We start from the raw sequence: 16,497 nt of genomic DNA, 5'->3' as shown, positions 1-16,497 counted from the left end.
TTTATGTTCAGTTCCTTTCGTAATAAAGGGTAGCATTCCATTCGCCTTCTTGATTACATGCAGCTAACTTTTTGTAACTCATGCATGAGAACACCTAGATCCCTCTGCAGTTGTTCTCCATTTAAGTAATACTCAGCTTTTTTTTTTCTTCCTGCCAAATTGAACAACTTCACATTTTCCCACATTATACTCCATCTGCCAGATTTTTGCTCAGTCACTCAACTTATCTATATCCTCTATAAACTCCTTAGATAAAAACAAAAAACTGCTGATGCTGGAAATCCAAAACAAAAACAGAATTACCTGGAAAAACTCAGCAGGTCTGGCAGCATCGGTGGAGAAGAAAAGAGTTGACGTTTCGAGTCCTCATGACCCTTCGACAGAACTACTCGAAGGGTCATGAGGACTCGAAACGTCAACTCTTTTCTTCTCCACCGATGCTGCCAGACCTGCTGAGTTTTTCCAGGTAATTCTGTTTTTGTTTTATAAACTCCTTATGTCTTCTTCACAACATACTTTCCTACCTAATTTTGTTATATCTGCAAATTTAGCTACCATGGCTGTGCTCCCCTCATCTAAGTCATTGATATAAATTGTAAAAAGTTGAGGCCCCAGCACAGACCCTTGTGGGACTCCACACGTCACAACCTGGCAATCAGACAAAGACTCATTTATGCTTGCTCTGTTTTCTGCCAGTCAGCCAATCTTCTATCCATGGTAATATGTTACCCCCTACACCATGAGCTTTTATTTTCTGCAATAACCTTTGATGTGGTACCTTATCAAATGCTTTCTGGAAATCCAAGTACAGTATGTCTACAGGACTCCCTCTATCCACTGCACATGTTACTCCTCCAAAGAACTCTCATAAATTGGTTAAACATGATTTCCCTTTCATAAAACCATGATGAGTCTTCCTGACTACCTTGTTTTACTAAGTACTCAGCTATAACTTCTTTAATGATCGATTCTTAACACCTTTCCCACAACAGGCATCAAGCTAACAGGCCAATAGTTTCCTGTTTTCTGCCTCCCACCCTTCTTGAATAGAGGATTATATTTGCTACTTTCCAGTCTGATGAAACTTTTCCAGAATCCAGGGAATTTTGGAAAATTAACACCAACGCATCTACTACCTCATTGGCCAGGATGAAGTCCACCTGGACCCGGAGATTTGTCAGGCCACAGCTCCATCAGTTTGTTTAGTACTGCTTCCCTAATGATTGTAATTTCACCAAGTTCCTCCCTCCCCTCCACCTCCCGATTTACATCTATTACTGGAATGTTTTTTGCATCCTTTATAGTGAAGACAGAAGCAAAATGTTTGTTAATTTCATCCACCATTTCCTTATTATCTATTATTAACTCCCTATTCTTGCTCGTAGAGGACCAACACTCATGTTACCTACTCTTTTCACAGAATCTCACAGTGCAGAAGAGGCCCTTCGGCCCATCAAGTCTTCACCGACACGTGAGAAACACCTGACTTACCTACTCACCTAACCCCACTTACCAACACTTGGCCCATAGCCTTGAATGTTATGACATGCCAAGTGCTCATCCAGGTACTTTTTAAAGGATGTGAGGCAAGCCTCCTCCACCACCCTCCCAGGCAGTGCATACCAGACCACCAACCTCTGGGTAAAAAAGTTTTTCCTCACATCCCCCCCAAACCTCCTGCCCCTCACCTTGAACTTATGTCTCCTTGTGATTGACCGTTCATCTAAGGTGAACAGCTGCTCCCTATCCACCCTGTCCATGCCCCTCATAATCTTGTACACCGCAATAAGGTCGCCCTTCAGTCCTCTCTGCTCCAACAAAAACAACCCAAGTCTATTCAACCTCTCTTCATAACTTAAATGTTTTATCCCAGGCAACATCCTGGTGAATCTCCTCTGCACCCCCTCCAGTGCAATCATAGCCTTCCTATAATGTGGCAACCAGAACTGCACACAGTACTCCAGCTGTGGCCTCACCAAGGTTCTATACAACTCCAACATGATCTGCCTACTTTTGTCATCTATGCCTCGATTGGTAAAGGCAAGTATGCCTTTTTCACCACCCCACTAACATGCCCCTCCGCCTTCAGAGATCCATGGACACACACACCAAGGTCCCTTTGTTCCTCAGAACTTCCTAGTGTCATGCCGTTCATTGAATACTTCCTTGTCAAATTACTCCTTCCAAAGTGTATCACCTGACACTTTTCAGGGTTAAATTCCATCTGCCACTTATCTGCCCATTTGACCATCCCATCTATATCTTCCTGTAGCCCAAGACACTCAATCTCACTGTTAACCACCCAGCCAATCTTTGTGTCGTCCGCAAACTTACTAATCCTACCACTCACATAGTCATATGTCGTTTATATAAATTACAAATAATAGGGGACCCAGCACAGATCCCTGTGGTTCGCCACTGGACACTGGCTTCCAGTCACTAAAGCATCCTTCTGTCATCACCCTCTGTCTCCTACGATTAAGCCAATTTTGAATCCACTTTATCAAATTGCCCTGTATCCCATGTGCATTTGTCTTCTTTATAAGTCTCCCATGTGGGACCTTGTCAAAGGCTTTGCTGAAATCCATATAAACTACATTAACTGCACTACCCTGTTTAAGCACCTGTAGAAACTCTTACTATGCATATAAATATAATCATATACTTTAATATGAACATGGTCTAGCAGTATCGCATTTGTTTCTATTTGTGATGGGGACATGAGGCTACAAATGAATATAGAAAGGTTAAGCAAGTGGTCAAACATCTGGCAGATGGAGTAACATGTGGGAAAATGCGAAAGTGTCCATTTTTGGCAGGAAGAATAAAAATAAGCATATTATCTAAATGGTGAGGAATTGCTGAGCTCTGAGTTGCAGAGGGATCTTGGTGCCCTAGTGCATGAACCACAAAAGTATAGTAGCAGGTACAGCAAGTAGTTAAGAAAGCTAATGGAATGTTATCGTTTATTGCAAGTGGAATTGAAAAGTAGAGAGATTATGCTTCAATTATATAGGACACTGGTGAGACCACATCTGGAGTACTAACAGTATTGTTCTCCTTATTTAATGAAGGATGTAAATGCATTGAAGTAGTTCAGAGAAGGTTTACTAGGCTAATACCTGGCAGATAACCTTTCACCCCCTTGCTTATCAAGAAGTTATCAGGGCTAGGCAGGAACAAAGAGTCGAGGTTACAATCGGATCAGCCATGATCTTATTGAATGGCAGAGCAGGCTCAAGGGGCTCAGTGGCCTACTCCTGCTCCTAATTCATATGTTCGTATGCTCTTTTTGTCAGACTTGAAATCTGCCACCAACCTTTTGTTTCTTAATTAGTGATATTGATAATTCCTGAATTGCTCAGGAGCAAATCTAATTGCATTGTGTTACGAACCAACAGAAGACCCTTTTGTTCTCTTGCAGATTGCCAGACTTAGAGAGGAGGGCTCCAGGCATTTAGAAGAACAGCAGAGGCTCATCCAAGAACAGATAATGCTGGAGAGAGATCAGAGGTTACAAGGTAAAGTTGTGCCTCTTTATCAGTGTGCTTTGTTACATGGGAATTCTAATTTCTCCTCCCTTTTTTCATTCCACCTCCCTATACACTTTGCCTGCTTTCAGGGTGGCCTGGTGGCTGAGGCTAACTCTTGCCGAAATATGAACCTAACAGCCCAATCTCCAGTCTGGCCATCCTCTTTTTCTTTGAAATGGTGAATAGATATGAAGTGCCTGATTTTTCCAGCGGTCTATATTTATAAGATATTTTGTGCATTGCAAAATTCACAAAATTATACGTGTGGAGTGGGGTAAATTGTTTTGTGTTAGTACAGGTGGGCTGTTTGCACAGTAAAGTGTTACCCATATTAGCATTAGCTGCCTTTTTTTTAATTCCCTCACTCCAATCTGATCGCATTTTTAAAAGTAGAGCAAGTTGTTGAAGCTTTTTTCTTTACAAGTTGTCCTGTCTGTGTTTTCCATGGGATCCTAGGTAAAAACAAGGAAATAATGTTAAATCTCTGTGAATCACTGGTTAGGCCGCAATTGAAATATTGGGCCGTAACTTCTGACTAGCATTGGAAAGTTCTACCCCGCAGGAATTAGAACAAATAAATGCTTACTTACCTGGACTTGAAAATTACGTTGATGCTTCCGATTGCCGGAGCTGATTGGGGTCTGCATTGAAAGACTCCTCACAGGCCCCAGCAAAATGTAGCTCCAGCGAATTCAAGGAGGCTATGCCCCCTTTTTTATAGCACTTGCTGTTGTAAAGTAGGTAAGTTAAAGGGCCAGGGAAATTAACAGACCGGGGGAAGGTAAGCGCCTAAGGTAAGTGGATATGATATTGGGGGTGGGCGTGTCTGAGGGTGGTCCATGGTGTGTCGGGGTGGGGGGGTAGTTGATCAGAGAGGAGCGAGTCAGCAGTCTGGGGCGGATGCTTGTGGGGTGGGCAGAGTCCAGGGATCGTAGGGGCTTGTGGGGGATCCAAGGTCGAGGGTAGAAGGGGAAGGACGGAGGTCTGTGGGGAGTTGGGGGGGTGGGGGGGCGGGGGGGCGAGGTCAGTCAAAGGTCCGGGGGGAGTGGGGGTGACTGGGGGTCAGAAGTCTGTGGGGAGGAGGGGTCCGAGGTCGGAGTGGTTGTGGGGGATGTTGGAGGTTGGTTGGGGGGCATTATGGGAGGTGTCGGGTTGGGGGAGGTATGGTGTAATTTAAACTGCATTTTCGTATGGTTCCCAGCGCAGCACAATTGTTCAGAGGAGGTGTGCATTTCTGGCCAAATGCAGTGCAAACCCTTACCTGGGAACTTTCCAGAGGGATTCCCCAGTGCATCTCTGGGGTACCCCCCAAATCCGACCTTGGAGAGCTGGGAAGTTACAGGCCATTGTGTCCATTGGGACACATCACTTTAGCACAAAACTCAAGCCCATGGAACTGTTGCAAAAAGACTCATTTAGATGTTGCCAAGGACGAGAGACTTCAGAGCCTGCATAGGCTGAATGATGGCCTTCTGTGCTGTAAAATTCTGTGAATTTGTCAATCCTTTTATGAGAATAGTCGAATGTTTTATCCCTGCAACTGTTCATTTATAGGGCAGATAACAATTTAGCATGTTGAAAGTAACCTCGGGGAAAGAATTCCCCATTTGTAACAGTCTTGTAAACTCGCTGCTTATGCATGCAATCATAATTTTATCAGAGAAAATTTTGCTGTTCTGTTGGAATCGACTAACCTCAAGGTCTTTGCCTTGCTGACGTGCATTCAGAAAGAACTCATCTTCACCCAAATATGGGAACACCAACACCTGCAAATTCCTCTCCAAGCCGCATTCCATCCTGACTTGGAATTTTTAAATCAACGTTCTTTCACAGTCGTTGGGTTAAAACCCTGGAACTCCCTCCCTGACAGCACCGAGGGTGTATCTACACCACATAGACCACAGCAGTTCAAGAAGGCAGCTCACCGCCATCTTCTCGAGGCCAATTAAGGATGGATAATATATGCTGGCCATGAAAGAATAAATTTTAAAAATCCATGTCTTTCTCATTGTAACACACTGTATTTCTAGCCATTCTACCTTATTACTACAATGCTGGTTACTCTACCCTCCCAACTGGAGCCCAGTGTATCTCTTGCACTGCATTTTCCAAAAGCACCTGGACTCTCCGTTTTTGCATCCCACACACAGTTGTCAGCAGGATATCAGCTTCTCTCATCCTTCTTTCCATAATCTCAGGTTGGATTGTTAGGCTCTTTTCTTCAACAAAAGAACATGAAGTCAATAAATATTGTTATGTTTGGTTGCCAAAAAAAAGATTCTGATGAGGCAAAAATTTTCTCAACTTAGCCCCTGCTGAAATATTGGCACTGTTGGTGGATTAGGAACCCGGTGAAATCCCCAGCAAGTTTAGCCATACCTGTTTAACTGAGCGGCATTAACATCCTTCCACTTGGTTCCTAGACCAATCAGAGAGGGTAGGTGGGGTCACAAGCATATCTGTCAATGAAAGCTCTCTATTTAACAGCCCCTGCTTACAGATCTGACTGGCCACAGGAAATCTCCAGCAAGCACCTGGACAATGGAAGCAAAACATGAGAAGGCTGCCCCACCCCACCTTTGGACTCACCCTTGGAGGTAACGTGGATACAGTAGGGGCCAGGAGAGAAATGCTACTTCCTGAGGATGAGAGTGGAAGGCCAGCCAGCTTAACAAAGCAGGTGTGGCTGAAGGCGGCACAAGCTTTGAGTGGCAGGAGTGTGGTGCCCAGAATCTAGGTTCAGTGCAGGAAAAAGTTCAGTAAGGTGAATACCATATATCTGTCAGCTGGCAGCCGTCACTCTCTGACCTCCCAAGCATTTTCCTGCACAGCACTCCTCTGACTGACTTTCCTATTACACATAATCCTGTTTTTTCAGCCTCCTCCTCAAATCTCCATCTGAACCAACAGCACTCAGCTCATCTTCATTCTATTGCCCTTTCACATCCATTCCTCACAGTCACACTCATGCATTGTCCTCATTCCATCTGCAGCACTGATTTCACTTCTCACACTCACAGCTCTCTGCCTTCTCTTGTTGCAGGAGTGGAGAGCGCACTTCTCCAGGGAGAGTTGGAGACCTGTCGATGGACCTGCAGCCATAACCACCATGACTGTATTGGAGGAGTGAGCCCTTGAAATCAAGAGGGTGGCACAAGTACTGGGCATGAGAGATGAAGTTGGCACAGAGACCAGGTGACAGCATTAGATATCGCAGTGCTACTTGACACTTAACTGTCATTCATTTTGAATTGATATCACTGATAACTGAGCTGTAATGATCTGCACTATGCTGAGTCTGTATTTTTTTCCACTGTCAGCAACATCCCATAGGTCCTTCGTGGATATTGCCGGAGGTGATAAAGGATTAGCCTGAGAAGTCTCCAGAAGAGGGCGAGCACTCTGAGGATGCTATCACTGCACACCCTGACTCCTGCAGACCCTCCACCAGCGCAGACACATTCACTTCAGTGGGGCCTGCAATACAGCTAGATAGAGTGGCACATAGTGAGGAGCACATCACGTGTGAGCTGGAGGCAGGGACAGCAGTAGAGAGTTCCTTTCGGAGAACGCAGGAAACTCCCAAGTTCTGCTCAGCCGGACCTAGAGGCTGAGCCTTGGGTGTCATGCATGAAACTTCTCAAAGGCGTTTAGGGTTGGGCGACAATATTGGCCTTGCCAGTGATGCTCAAAACCCATGAGGAAATGAAAGAAAGGGAACTTGTGGAGTTGCAATGGAAAATGTGTTTGCTTCAGTCAACATTTCCAGAGACAAGGCATGGGAATGGAGGAATCCATTTGAAGCATGAATGCCATGACGTTTGGGGCATTTGCGCTGCTGACCTGCTCCATAGAAGGTTGGCCACCCTCGTGGAGAATCCGACACATGCTGGCCCAGACCAATGAACTGCAAAATCTGAGTGCCACTTTACAAGGAATGGAGAAAACCCTCACCTTGGTGGCTCAAAGTCTCATGGAAATGCACCCAAGAGCTCTCCCAATCTTGGCTAATAGGGAAGTACTGGTGGGCCATCAGAGGGAATATGGAGAAAGGGCACATGATTTGGGGACACTTCTCAAAGCAATCCCAATTTTCAGCCCTGTCCCCCATTCCAACAAAGCCACACAAGCTGCCTCCTGCCCTCATGACTGAGTCTGCCTTGTATAGGTGCAGGTGGGGCTGTCTTTGGCAGGCCCTCATGGGCTCCATAGGTGAGGTGAGAGTGACTGCCTTTGACACCAAGGCAGCATTTGACCCAGTGTAGTATCAAGGAGCCCTAGCAAAACTGGAGTCGCTGGGAATCGGGAAAAACTCTTTGCTGGTTGGAGTCATATGTAGCATAAAGGAAGATGGTTGTGGTTATTAGAGGTCAACCATCTCAGTTCCAGGACATAACTGCAGAGTTCCTCAGGGCAGTGTCCTAGGCCCAACCATCTTCAGCTGCTTCATCAATGACCTCCCTTCCACCATAAGGTCAGAAGTGGGGATGTTTGCAGATGATTGCACATGTTCAGCATCATTCACGACTCTTCATTTGCCTGGATGACACCATCCAGGGTAAAGCAGCCTGATTGATTGGCACCCTATTCACATAAATTCACTCCCTCCACCATCGTGCACAGTGGCAGCAGTGTTTTCCATCTACAAGATGCGCTACAGAGTTAAGTTCCAATAGTTATTTAGAAATGAAGACTGAAACCAAGACAGACTCCTTCAGGAAGAGTTTTATTGCTTGTCATAAAACTCTCCACCGACAGCACTAGGCTCTGCTGTTATCCCTTTTATACAACCAAATGGTACTTAGTTAAACAACCTAATAATTAGCAATTGAACTTTTTTAACTGTTTCCTTCCCTAACAGATTCCCCTCTTCTTAAAAAGAAAGTAACCCTTAAGTTTCTATAATCACGCACAAAAAATTAATGGTAATAACAAACATCGCTATATTTTTTCATTCAACAAGTTGACCTTATTCCCCTCCTTAAAAAAAAAACATGTATAGATATGTAACACAAAAGTAGTATTTTTCTTAAAGAAGAAGACGACACCCCTCTTTGAGGATCTTTAGTAACTTCTTGAAGCTCACTCCTCTTTTGGTGAAGTAGTCAGATAATCCATTTGAATTTGGCAATCTCCCTATTCTCGAGCATCTGTTTTAAGCTTGCAATGTCAACTTGCAATCCCTCCTCGTTAACATACTTCATAGAGTGAACATTCTCCCAGTGACTTGTTATCTATGAGACATTTTATAGATAACAATCCTGAATACGCTTTTCCATTTAAACTTCTGCCAGTATTTTTGATATAAAGAATGCCATATCTACTGCCTCAATAAAGGTGTCTCCGCTGCTAATGTACTTTTTACAACTCTGTGTATCTTTTTAGATTCCCATGCTAAAGGGCAGCATTTGCCTTTCCCCCCCATGAAAAGTATTATAAATCCTCCCACACTTGAAAATTTATCAATAGATTTGCATACGACGCATCACTGAACACAATTTTTCTAAAGTCACCCAAAGATGGGAATTTCAAAACACACTGCTCCATTTTTAATTTTGTCAATGCTTTGTTTGCCCGAATGATTTCTTCAGCTTTGAGATCGTTCATTTTAGTGCTCAATTCCAAAACGTCAAAACTGATGTCTAGCCTTGTTTGTTTGCCTAGCCAATTGAGTTGCCCAATTAGACTTCCGAGTTCCTCTTTTTCCATTTCAGAAGCCACTGTGTCTTTCTGAGAGGCCCTGCCATGACTACTTGCAATGATATATTGAGTTCTCTAAATAGGATTGCTGATGTAAAAGGACGTGTGATCCGCTCTGCCTGATTTCTAATCTAATGTACTTAAATGCACCAGAAGCCTGATTTTCAGTTTTAAACTCCATTCTGAGCCCATTAATGACAACTGTTTCAAATTTGCAACTACCACCCCACAAAAAATCATCTACATGCATCATAAAGCTGCCTGCAAGTTTCCCTCCATGGTGCCAATAAAACATTGCCAGGTCTGTTTCCAACTGAAGACAGTTCAACTTTAACAAAACTGACCTCACTGAGAAGTACCAAACTCTGGAGGCATCATTTAAACCGTGTACACATTTATTTAGCTTCTAAAGAGTCCCTTTTGCGTTTGGCGCCTCTTTTGCTAGATGGAGAAAACTTCCCTTTGAAGTTGGTGCCCTTGCAGAAAAGCAGCTTTAATATCAATGAACTTACATTCCCAATCATTTGTAGCTAATAGAGCTAAAAAGATCTTCAGCATAACTTTCCCTGCCATAGGTGAATCTATTCTTATATCCTGGTCACCCAATTTTTCTTCAAACTCTCGTGCCGCTAGCCTGGCTTTAGCATTATAAGTCCCATCAGGAAGCACCTTTTCCATGCGTATCCACCTATGAGACGGAGCTGATTGTCCCCTACCTGGTGCCTCTGTGTATACCCCAAATTCTTTCCAGCTATGTAGTCCTTGCTGTTTGGCATCCTTTATTGACTTATTGTCCTATTTGTTTAAAGCTACTAAGATTTCTCGATCACATGGGCGTCTGCTCCTTGTAGCATTACCAGTCTGTGCCATATTCCTTGACCTTGTTAAGCTACACCCTCTACCCTGCCTTTTGTCATGCTCCGGACTGTTACTGTTTGATCGCCCTCTCCCATTTATAGATGTCCTTCCAACAGTTTGTTATCTCTTCCTAGAGGCATGTTCACTCCCATTCCCACTTTCTGAACTGATACTGCTCTTCTGTGCCTTCCATTTTTGTACTTCATGTTCTCAATCCATAGGCCTAACCTCCTGTCCTTTATCTTGTACATTTAACCAGTTTTTATATTTTCCAGTGGCCTTCCCTGTTCTACCTACAATCATTGCATCCCGCCATTGGCTGGCCCCTTCTGGCAAGTATGCAACTTTAGTACCAGCTTTTGGCAGTTGTCCTCTGGGACAAATTGCCTCACCTTGTTCGTCCAAATTACTGTGTCCATCTTCAGATACCCTGTCAACTTCAGCTACCTGGTCCTCATAATCATGCAACATATGGGTATGAGAAGTACGTGGTTCCTTGTCCCTTCCTACACTTTCCGAATCTGCAAATTTGTAGTCTGCGCTAACTAACCTTGAAGAGTGTACCCAAATAGTCTGCTTCCCATATTGTAAAATGACTGTTTTACTATCTTTACCTATAATCTTTCCTGGGCCTTTCCACTCATTAAGTCCTTCTCTCTTTTGTATACCGTATCTTCCTGATTGAAAATAGTTTCCGATGGTCGTACATTGTGTCTTGGAGCCTGCTGAATTCTTTCTGAAACTTCAGCTTTAAGGAGTGCTCTTCTACTTGTGTGTAGTGGATTCAAATGCTCAGAAAAGGTAGATCTAATCATAGTTCCCTCCCAAGCTGGAGGATGGTCACTCAGGACTGAAGGAATTTTTTGGGTTTCTACAAAAACCAACTGACATGGACTATAGCCCCCGACCATCTGCAGTGAATTCTTGGCATGGACAGCCCATGCTAGTGCTGATGTTAATTTACAGTTTGGTCAATCCACCAATATTTTATAAAGCATCTCATCTACCATGTGATACCTTTCACACACTGTTACTAAAGGGGCTTTCGGCTGCAGAATTCATAACTATTATATTCATGTTTTCACACATATCCCAGAACTTGTCATTAGCAAATTCCACCCCCATTATCAGTGAGGAATTTCGCTGGCGGTCCTAATCCTGTCCCTATCCACTTCTCCATTACTTGATCCACAATTATTTTCTTTTCTTTACTGTATATGATTGTCAGCTGGCTAAACCTTGTTGCCAAATCTAGGAAATGTAAAATAAAAATATTCTTTTTTTATCCCACACCTTTAAATCCATCGCCACGACTTAATTGAGATCCCTCACCAAAGGTAGACTCACTACTGGCCGTGATGGTGTCCTTCTGTATTTCTTACATATATTTCATCTATCGCTTATGCCTCTATAAAGTTTAGCATATTTTCCATCCCTTATTCCTGCATCTCTTAGCAAAATTTTTAATCTTTGTGAAGAAGGATGGGCAAACTGCTGATGCAATTTTAATACAATTTGCTTTTTGCCTTCCAAATTTCTATCCCCAGATGCTAATTACACTTCTTTAATCTCCTTCGTAGAAAAGTTAGGTTTCATTAAAGGAATACAGTAATGTTCAGATTGAGTAAATTGTAAATCCACAGGTTTTCCAAATACAATGGCCTTGTTATTTTCCATGTCTAGCTTCATTTGGGCTTTCTTCATCGATGGCCTGCTCAACAGTTACGGTATTTCGCTAGACGCTACATCCGTACTGATGAAATGATTGACTGCAGCTTTCTAATGGGGAATCACTACCCTTCTTAAGGGTTTAAGGGTATTTTCAACTCCAAATCTAAAACTGGTGGAAATCTCAAATTCTTTAACCGTATTCCGGTCCTTGCCATTTCAGGAGTCCAGGTAGCATTTTAACCAGTGTATTCCATGGACTGCAGATGTGCATCCGCTATCTAGCACCACACATTTGAAGGATTCTGCCACCAGTACATTCTTCACCGGGCTGAAACCTCTTGTAATTAATACAATGTCCTCTCTTTGGTCACTATCTCCATCTTCTTCTGAGTCTTCTGTCTCATGTTTAATCTCTTAACACCTTATATCGTTTAGGACAGTTTATTGCATTTTGGCATTTTGAACCGCTTCAAAAACACCGATTGAACCCCAGAAATGCCCAAGGTGTGGTTTTTCTTATGTCGTAAATCCCAATGCTTTTCTCCTGCCATTATTGTCCAAGGTGTTTCTATTCCCATTGTTTCTAGTTACAAAACTCCTTTCGTACTGACGCTTGAGTCCTGTTTCTAAATGATCTCGCCATCCTGTTAACATTTTTAGAGCTTCTGACATCTGTTCTAGCAGTGTGTGTCTTTCTTCAATCTTAAGTTCCATTAGAACTAGAAGTCTGTCCATATTCGATACTTCGGCACAGCCTGGTAACTTGAACACCAGCACCGATTGGGGAATTTCTAGATGGAACTTTTGCAATCTTGTATATAGTCTACTGAATTCCATTATGTAATCTTTTATTCCAACTTTCTAAATTTGTCAAAATTGGACCATGCTTCATAAGCACTTAATAAATCATCTTTTTGATAGACCTTATCCATAAAAACTAATAAAGTTTCCTAACCTTCATCTGTGTCCAAATGCACAGGCTCCAACTCAGAAAATAATTTGCATCTTATTTTGCTTTCATATGGTAGCGAAAGTGCCAAAGCCATCCCCTGTCTTTCTTTGGCAAGGACATAACCCACTTGGTTACTTCATTTTTCCATTGGTCATATGTTTGACATTTAGAAAGCATCATGGGTAATACCCTGATACCCTACATTTTGGTTCAGCCATTTTTTTTAATTTTAAGTGACTCAAAACCATCCTGCTCTTAAGGTTAACTCCAAATACAGTCTCTTGTCAAAAGAAAGCTTAGTTTCCAATCTTCTTACTTACAAGCAGGAACCATTCTCTGCTACCACTGTTAAGTTCCAATAATTGTTTAGAAATGAAGACCAAAACCAAGACAGACTCCTTCAGAAAAAGTTTTATTGCTTGTCATGTAACTCTCCAACAAACAGCACTAGTCTCAGCTGTTATCCCTTTTATACAACCAAATGGGTACTTAGTTAAACAACCTAATAATTAGCAATTAAAGTTCCTCAACTGTTTCCTTGCCCTAATGTACAGGAACTCACCAAGCCTCCTCAGACAATGCTTTCCAAACTCACGACTGCTTCCATTGAGAAGGACAAGGGCGGCAATCATATGGCAACAGTACCACCTTGAAGTTCCCCTCCGAGCCACTTACCATCCTAATTTGGAAACATATCGCCATTCCTTCACTGTTCCTGGGTCTAAATCCTGGAACTATCTCCCTAATAGCACTCTGGGTGTACCTACTCCACAGGGGACTGCAGCAGTTCAAGAAGGCAGCTAACCACAACCTTCTCGAGGGCAATTAGGGATGAGCAATAAATGCTGGCCTAGCCAGCGATGCCCACATCCCATGAATGAATAAAAAAAAACCCAGAAGGTAACCAATGCAGGCATCTCATATCAGAGCAGGGGATTGAGCAACCTCTAGCTCTGCTGAGGCCACAGTGTTAGCGCTGTGTAGAAATAATAGAAAGCATAGGAGAAAGATGTCTTAATACACAAGGGGATTCACTTGGGTGCTTCTAATAGTGTGAATGTTTCAATAGTCTTTATTTCAATTAAATCATTACTTTATGTAAATTTCTCATTCTCATGGCCTCTACTTTGTTGCATATCCTATTCACCCTGGACAGTTTCCTTCGGTAAATGGTATGGCTATCTTGATGAAGAGGAAAGGGTGTGAGTGTGATAGTTGGCTGGTTGAACGTTGGAGTGTTGCCAGGCAGTGGCATAGGATTATTGATGGATTCTTGGAATTCTGCAAGTACACTTGTTAAGTGAAGTGTGCCTGGATGAGTCCATTGTGCACTTCTCTGGCAGCCACGTGTGTGGCTGCAAGTACCGTGGGAACATCTGGCTTCTCGAAGGAGGATGCCAGGCATTCTCCACCTTCCTTTTGTTCCAGCTCCACACTTCTCTGCAGCAACATGTTGTAAAGGGCACAGCAACCACAACAACCCTGGCAACCCTTGTAGGGGCATTTGATGGGTTCCTCTAGATCTGTCCAGACACTTGAACCAGATTGTGACCTGTGAAAATCCAGCCAGTGATGGGTTTGGGTGGTCTCATAGTGGCAAAGTGGATATAATTTGCCACCTTGGAAAACAAGGCAGCGGTTACCCGAGCAATGCAGTTGTGCACAGCCAACAGTGACATCCTGGAGATGTCTGCAGCAAAACATAAGAACATAAGAACTAGAAGCAGGAATAGGCAATTCAGCCCCTCGAGCCTGCCCCGCCATTCATTACGATCATGGCTGTTCTCATTTCAGCCTCAACTCCAATTTCCCGCCCTCTCCCCATAACCTTTCAACCCATTATTAATTAAAAATCTGTCTATCTCCTCCTTAAATTTATTCAGCGTCCCAGCATCCACTGCAATCTGAGGTAGTAAATTCCACAGATCCATGACCCTTTGAGAAAAGTAATTCCTCCTCATCTCTGATTTAAATCTACCACCCCTTAGCCTAAAACTATAGCCTCTCATTCTAGAATGCCCCAGAAGGGGAAACATCCCTGGAAGGAACCAGAGGCAAAGAAGTCCTGGCTTATGGTGACCTTGGCAGTCACTGGTAGTGCTTGGGAACCTGCTCATCATGGGCAGAGGCCTGTTTCCAGAAGGTACCAGATGCTTATCACAACGTCCCACAAGAGCCTGAGCTTGCTGAGACACTTGCTCTGACATTGAGGAAGCTCAACCTTGATCTGTATGGCCTGTGCTGGGTTTTCCCACCTTTGAGCTGGAGCTTTGTGCTCATCCCCTTTGCTCCCTGGAGCTGTGGAGAAGACAGCCACTGCTGCTTGTGTTGCTGCTCTTGCCTTGTCGCTGTGACATCTGAGATGGCTAATCCTGCTGCTCTCCTTCAAGCTACTGTAGCATAGGTTGCTCCCAAGTTGCTGTGCATTGTGACAGCCAGGATGTTCAAATGCATCTCGTGATACTCCAAGGTACATGAAAGTAATCCCGCAAAGTTGCAATTGCCTGCGAAACTATGATTTCTGCCTGATGGAACAAAATCCTGTCAGCACAAACCTTTCACCACAGTCTTGCCAATTTCAGTCTTTACAACAGGTCAGTTTCATCCAGCAATCACTTTCCACTGTTCCCTTGCTTACTGCACCCAGGTAAGATCCAGAGAATCATGGAACCTATGTGCTGACAGCATAAATCAGAATGCAGTGTTAAACACAGACTTAATTGGCTGTTTGCATATCTTAATTACTTTCCTGACAGCTGGACAGTTGTTTCCCATTCATCTTTGAACACACCCGGGTGAAAGCTGTGTCCAATGGGGTTCCACAGGTATTGGTGTTGGGTCCCTTGCTGTTTGTGGTATATATAAACAATTTAGAATTGAATGTAGGCGGGTTGATCAGTAAGTTCGCAGATGACACGAAAATTGGTGGGGTGGTAAATAGTGAGGAGGACAGCCTTAGATTACAGGAGGATATAGACAGGCTGGTCAGATGGGCTGATCAGTGGCAAATGGAATTTAATCCAGATAAGTGTGAGGTGATGCACTTGAGCAGGACAAATAAGGCACGGGAATACACAATGGATGGTGGGAACCTGGGAAGCACCGAGGATCAGAGGGATCTTGGTGTGTAAGTCCACCGGTCCCTTAAGGTAGCGGGACAGGTAGATAAGGTGGTTAAGGCATATGGGATATTAGCCGAGGCATAGAATATAAGAGCAGGAAGGTTATGCTGGAACTGTATAAAACACTGGTTAGGCCACAGCTAAGAGTATTGCATGCAGTTCTGGAATCTGCATTATAGGAAGGATGTGATTGCACTAGAGAGAGTGCAGAGGAGATTTACCAGGATGTTGCCTGGGCTAGAGAGTTATAGTTATGAGGAGAGATTGGATAGACTGGGATTATTTTCCTTGGAGCAGAGGAGATTGAGGGGGGACATGATTGAGGTGCATTAAATTATGAGGGACATAGATAGGGTAGACAGGAAGGAACTTTTCCCCTTGGTGGAGGGATCAACAACCAGGGGGCTTAGATTTAAGGTAAGGGGCAGGAGGTTTAGAGGGGATGTGAGGAAGAATTTTTTCATCCAGAGTGTGGTGGGAATCTGGAACTCAATTCCTGAAAGGGTGGTAGAGGCAGAAACCCTCATAACACTTAAGAAGTATTTGAATGTGCACTTGCGATGCCATGGCATACAAGGCTATGGGCCTAGTGCTGGAAAATGGGATCAGAATAGTTAGGTACTTGTTTGACCGGCGCAGGCTCGATGGGCCAAAGGGCCTT

The 16,497-nt window shown here is 43.6% G+C and overlaps 1 protein-coding gene across 2 annotated transcripts in view; it reads left to right on the top strand.

Annotated features, from left to right (window-relative positions):
- The window catches only part of dnajc17 (DnaJ (Hsp40) homolog, subfamily C, member 17), a 181,378-nt gene that overhangs the window by 70,302 nt on the left and 94,579 nt on the right, over positions 1 to 16,497 (top strand). For both annotated transcript variants that reach the window (XM_041215045.1, XM_041215046.1), the window contains exon 6: positions 3,425 to 3,521. In XM_041215045.1, coding sequence (XP_041070979.1) covers positions 3,425 to 3,521 — 97 coding nt within the window. The remainder of the gene's footprint in view (positions 1 to 3,424; positions 3,522 to 16,497) is intronic.

The sequence above is a fragment of the Carcharodon carcharias genome, chromosome 20 (assembly GCF_017639515.1).
Source record: "Carcharodon carcharias isolate sCarCar2 chromosome 20, sCarCar2.pri, whole genome shotgun sequence".
Classification (NCBI taxonomy): Eukaryota; Metazoa; Chordata; class Chondrichthyes; order Lamniformes; family Lamnidae; genus Carcharodon; species Carcharodon carcharias.
Note: the sequence above shows the minus strand (reverse complement) of the source record. Positions and strands in the feature narration are given on the sequence as shown.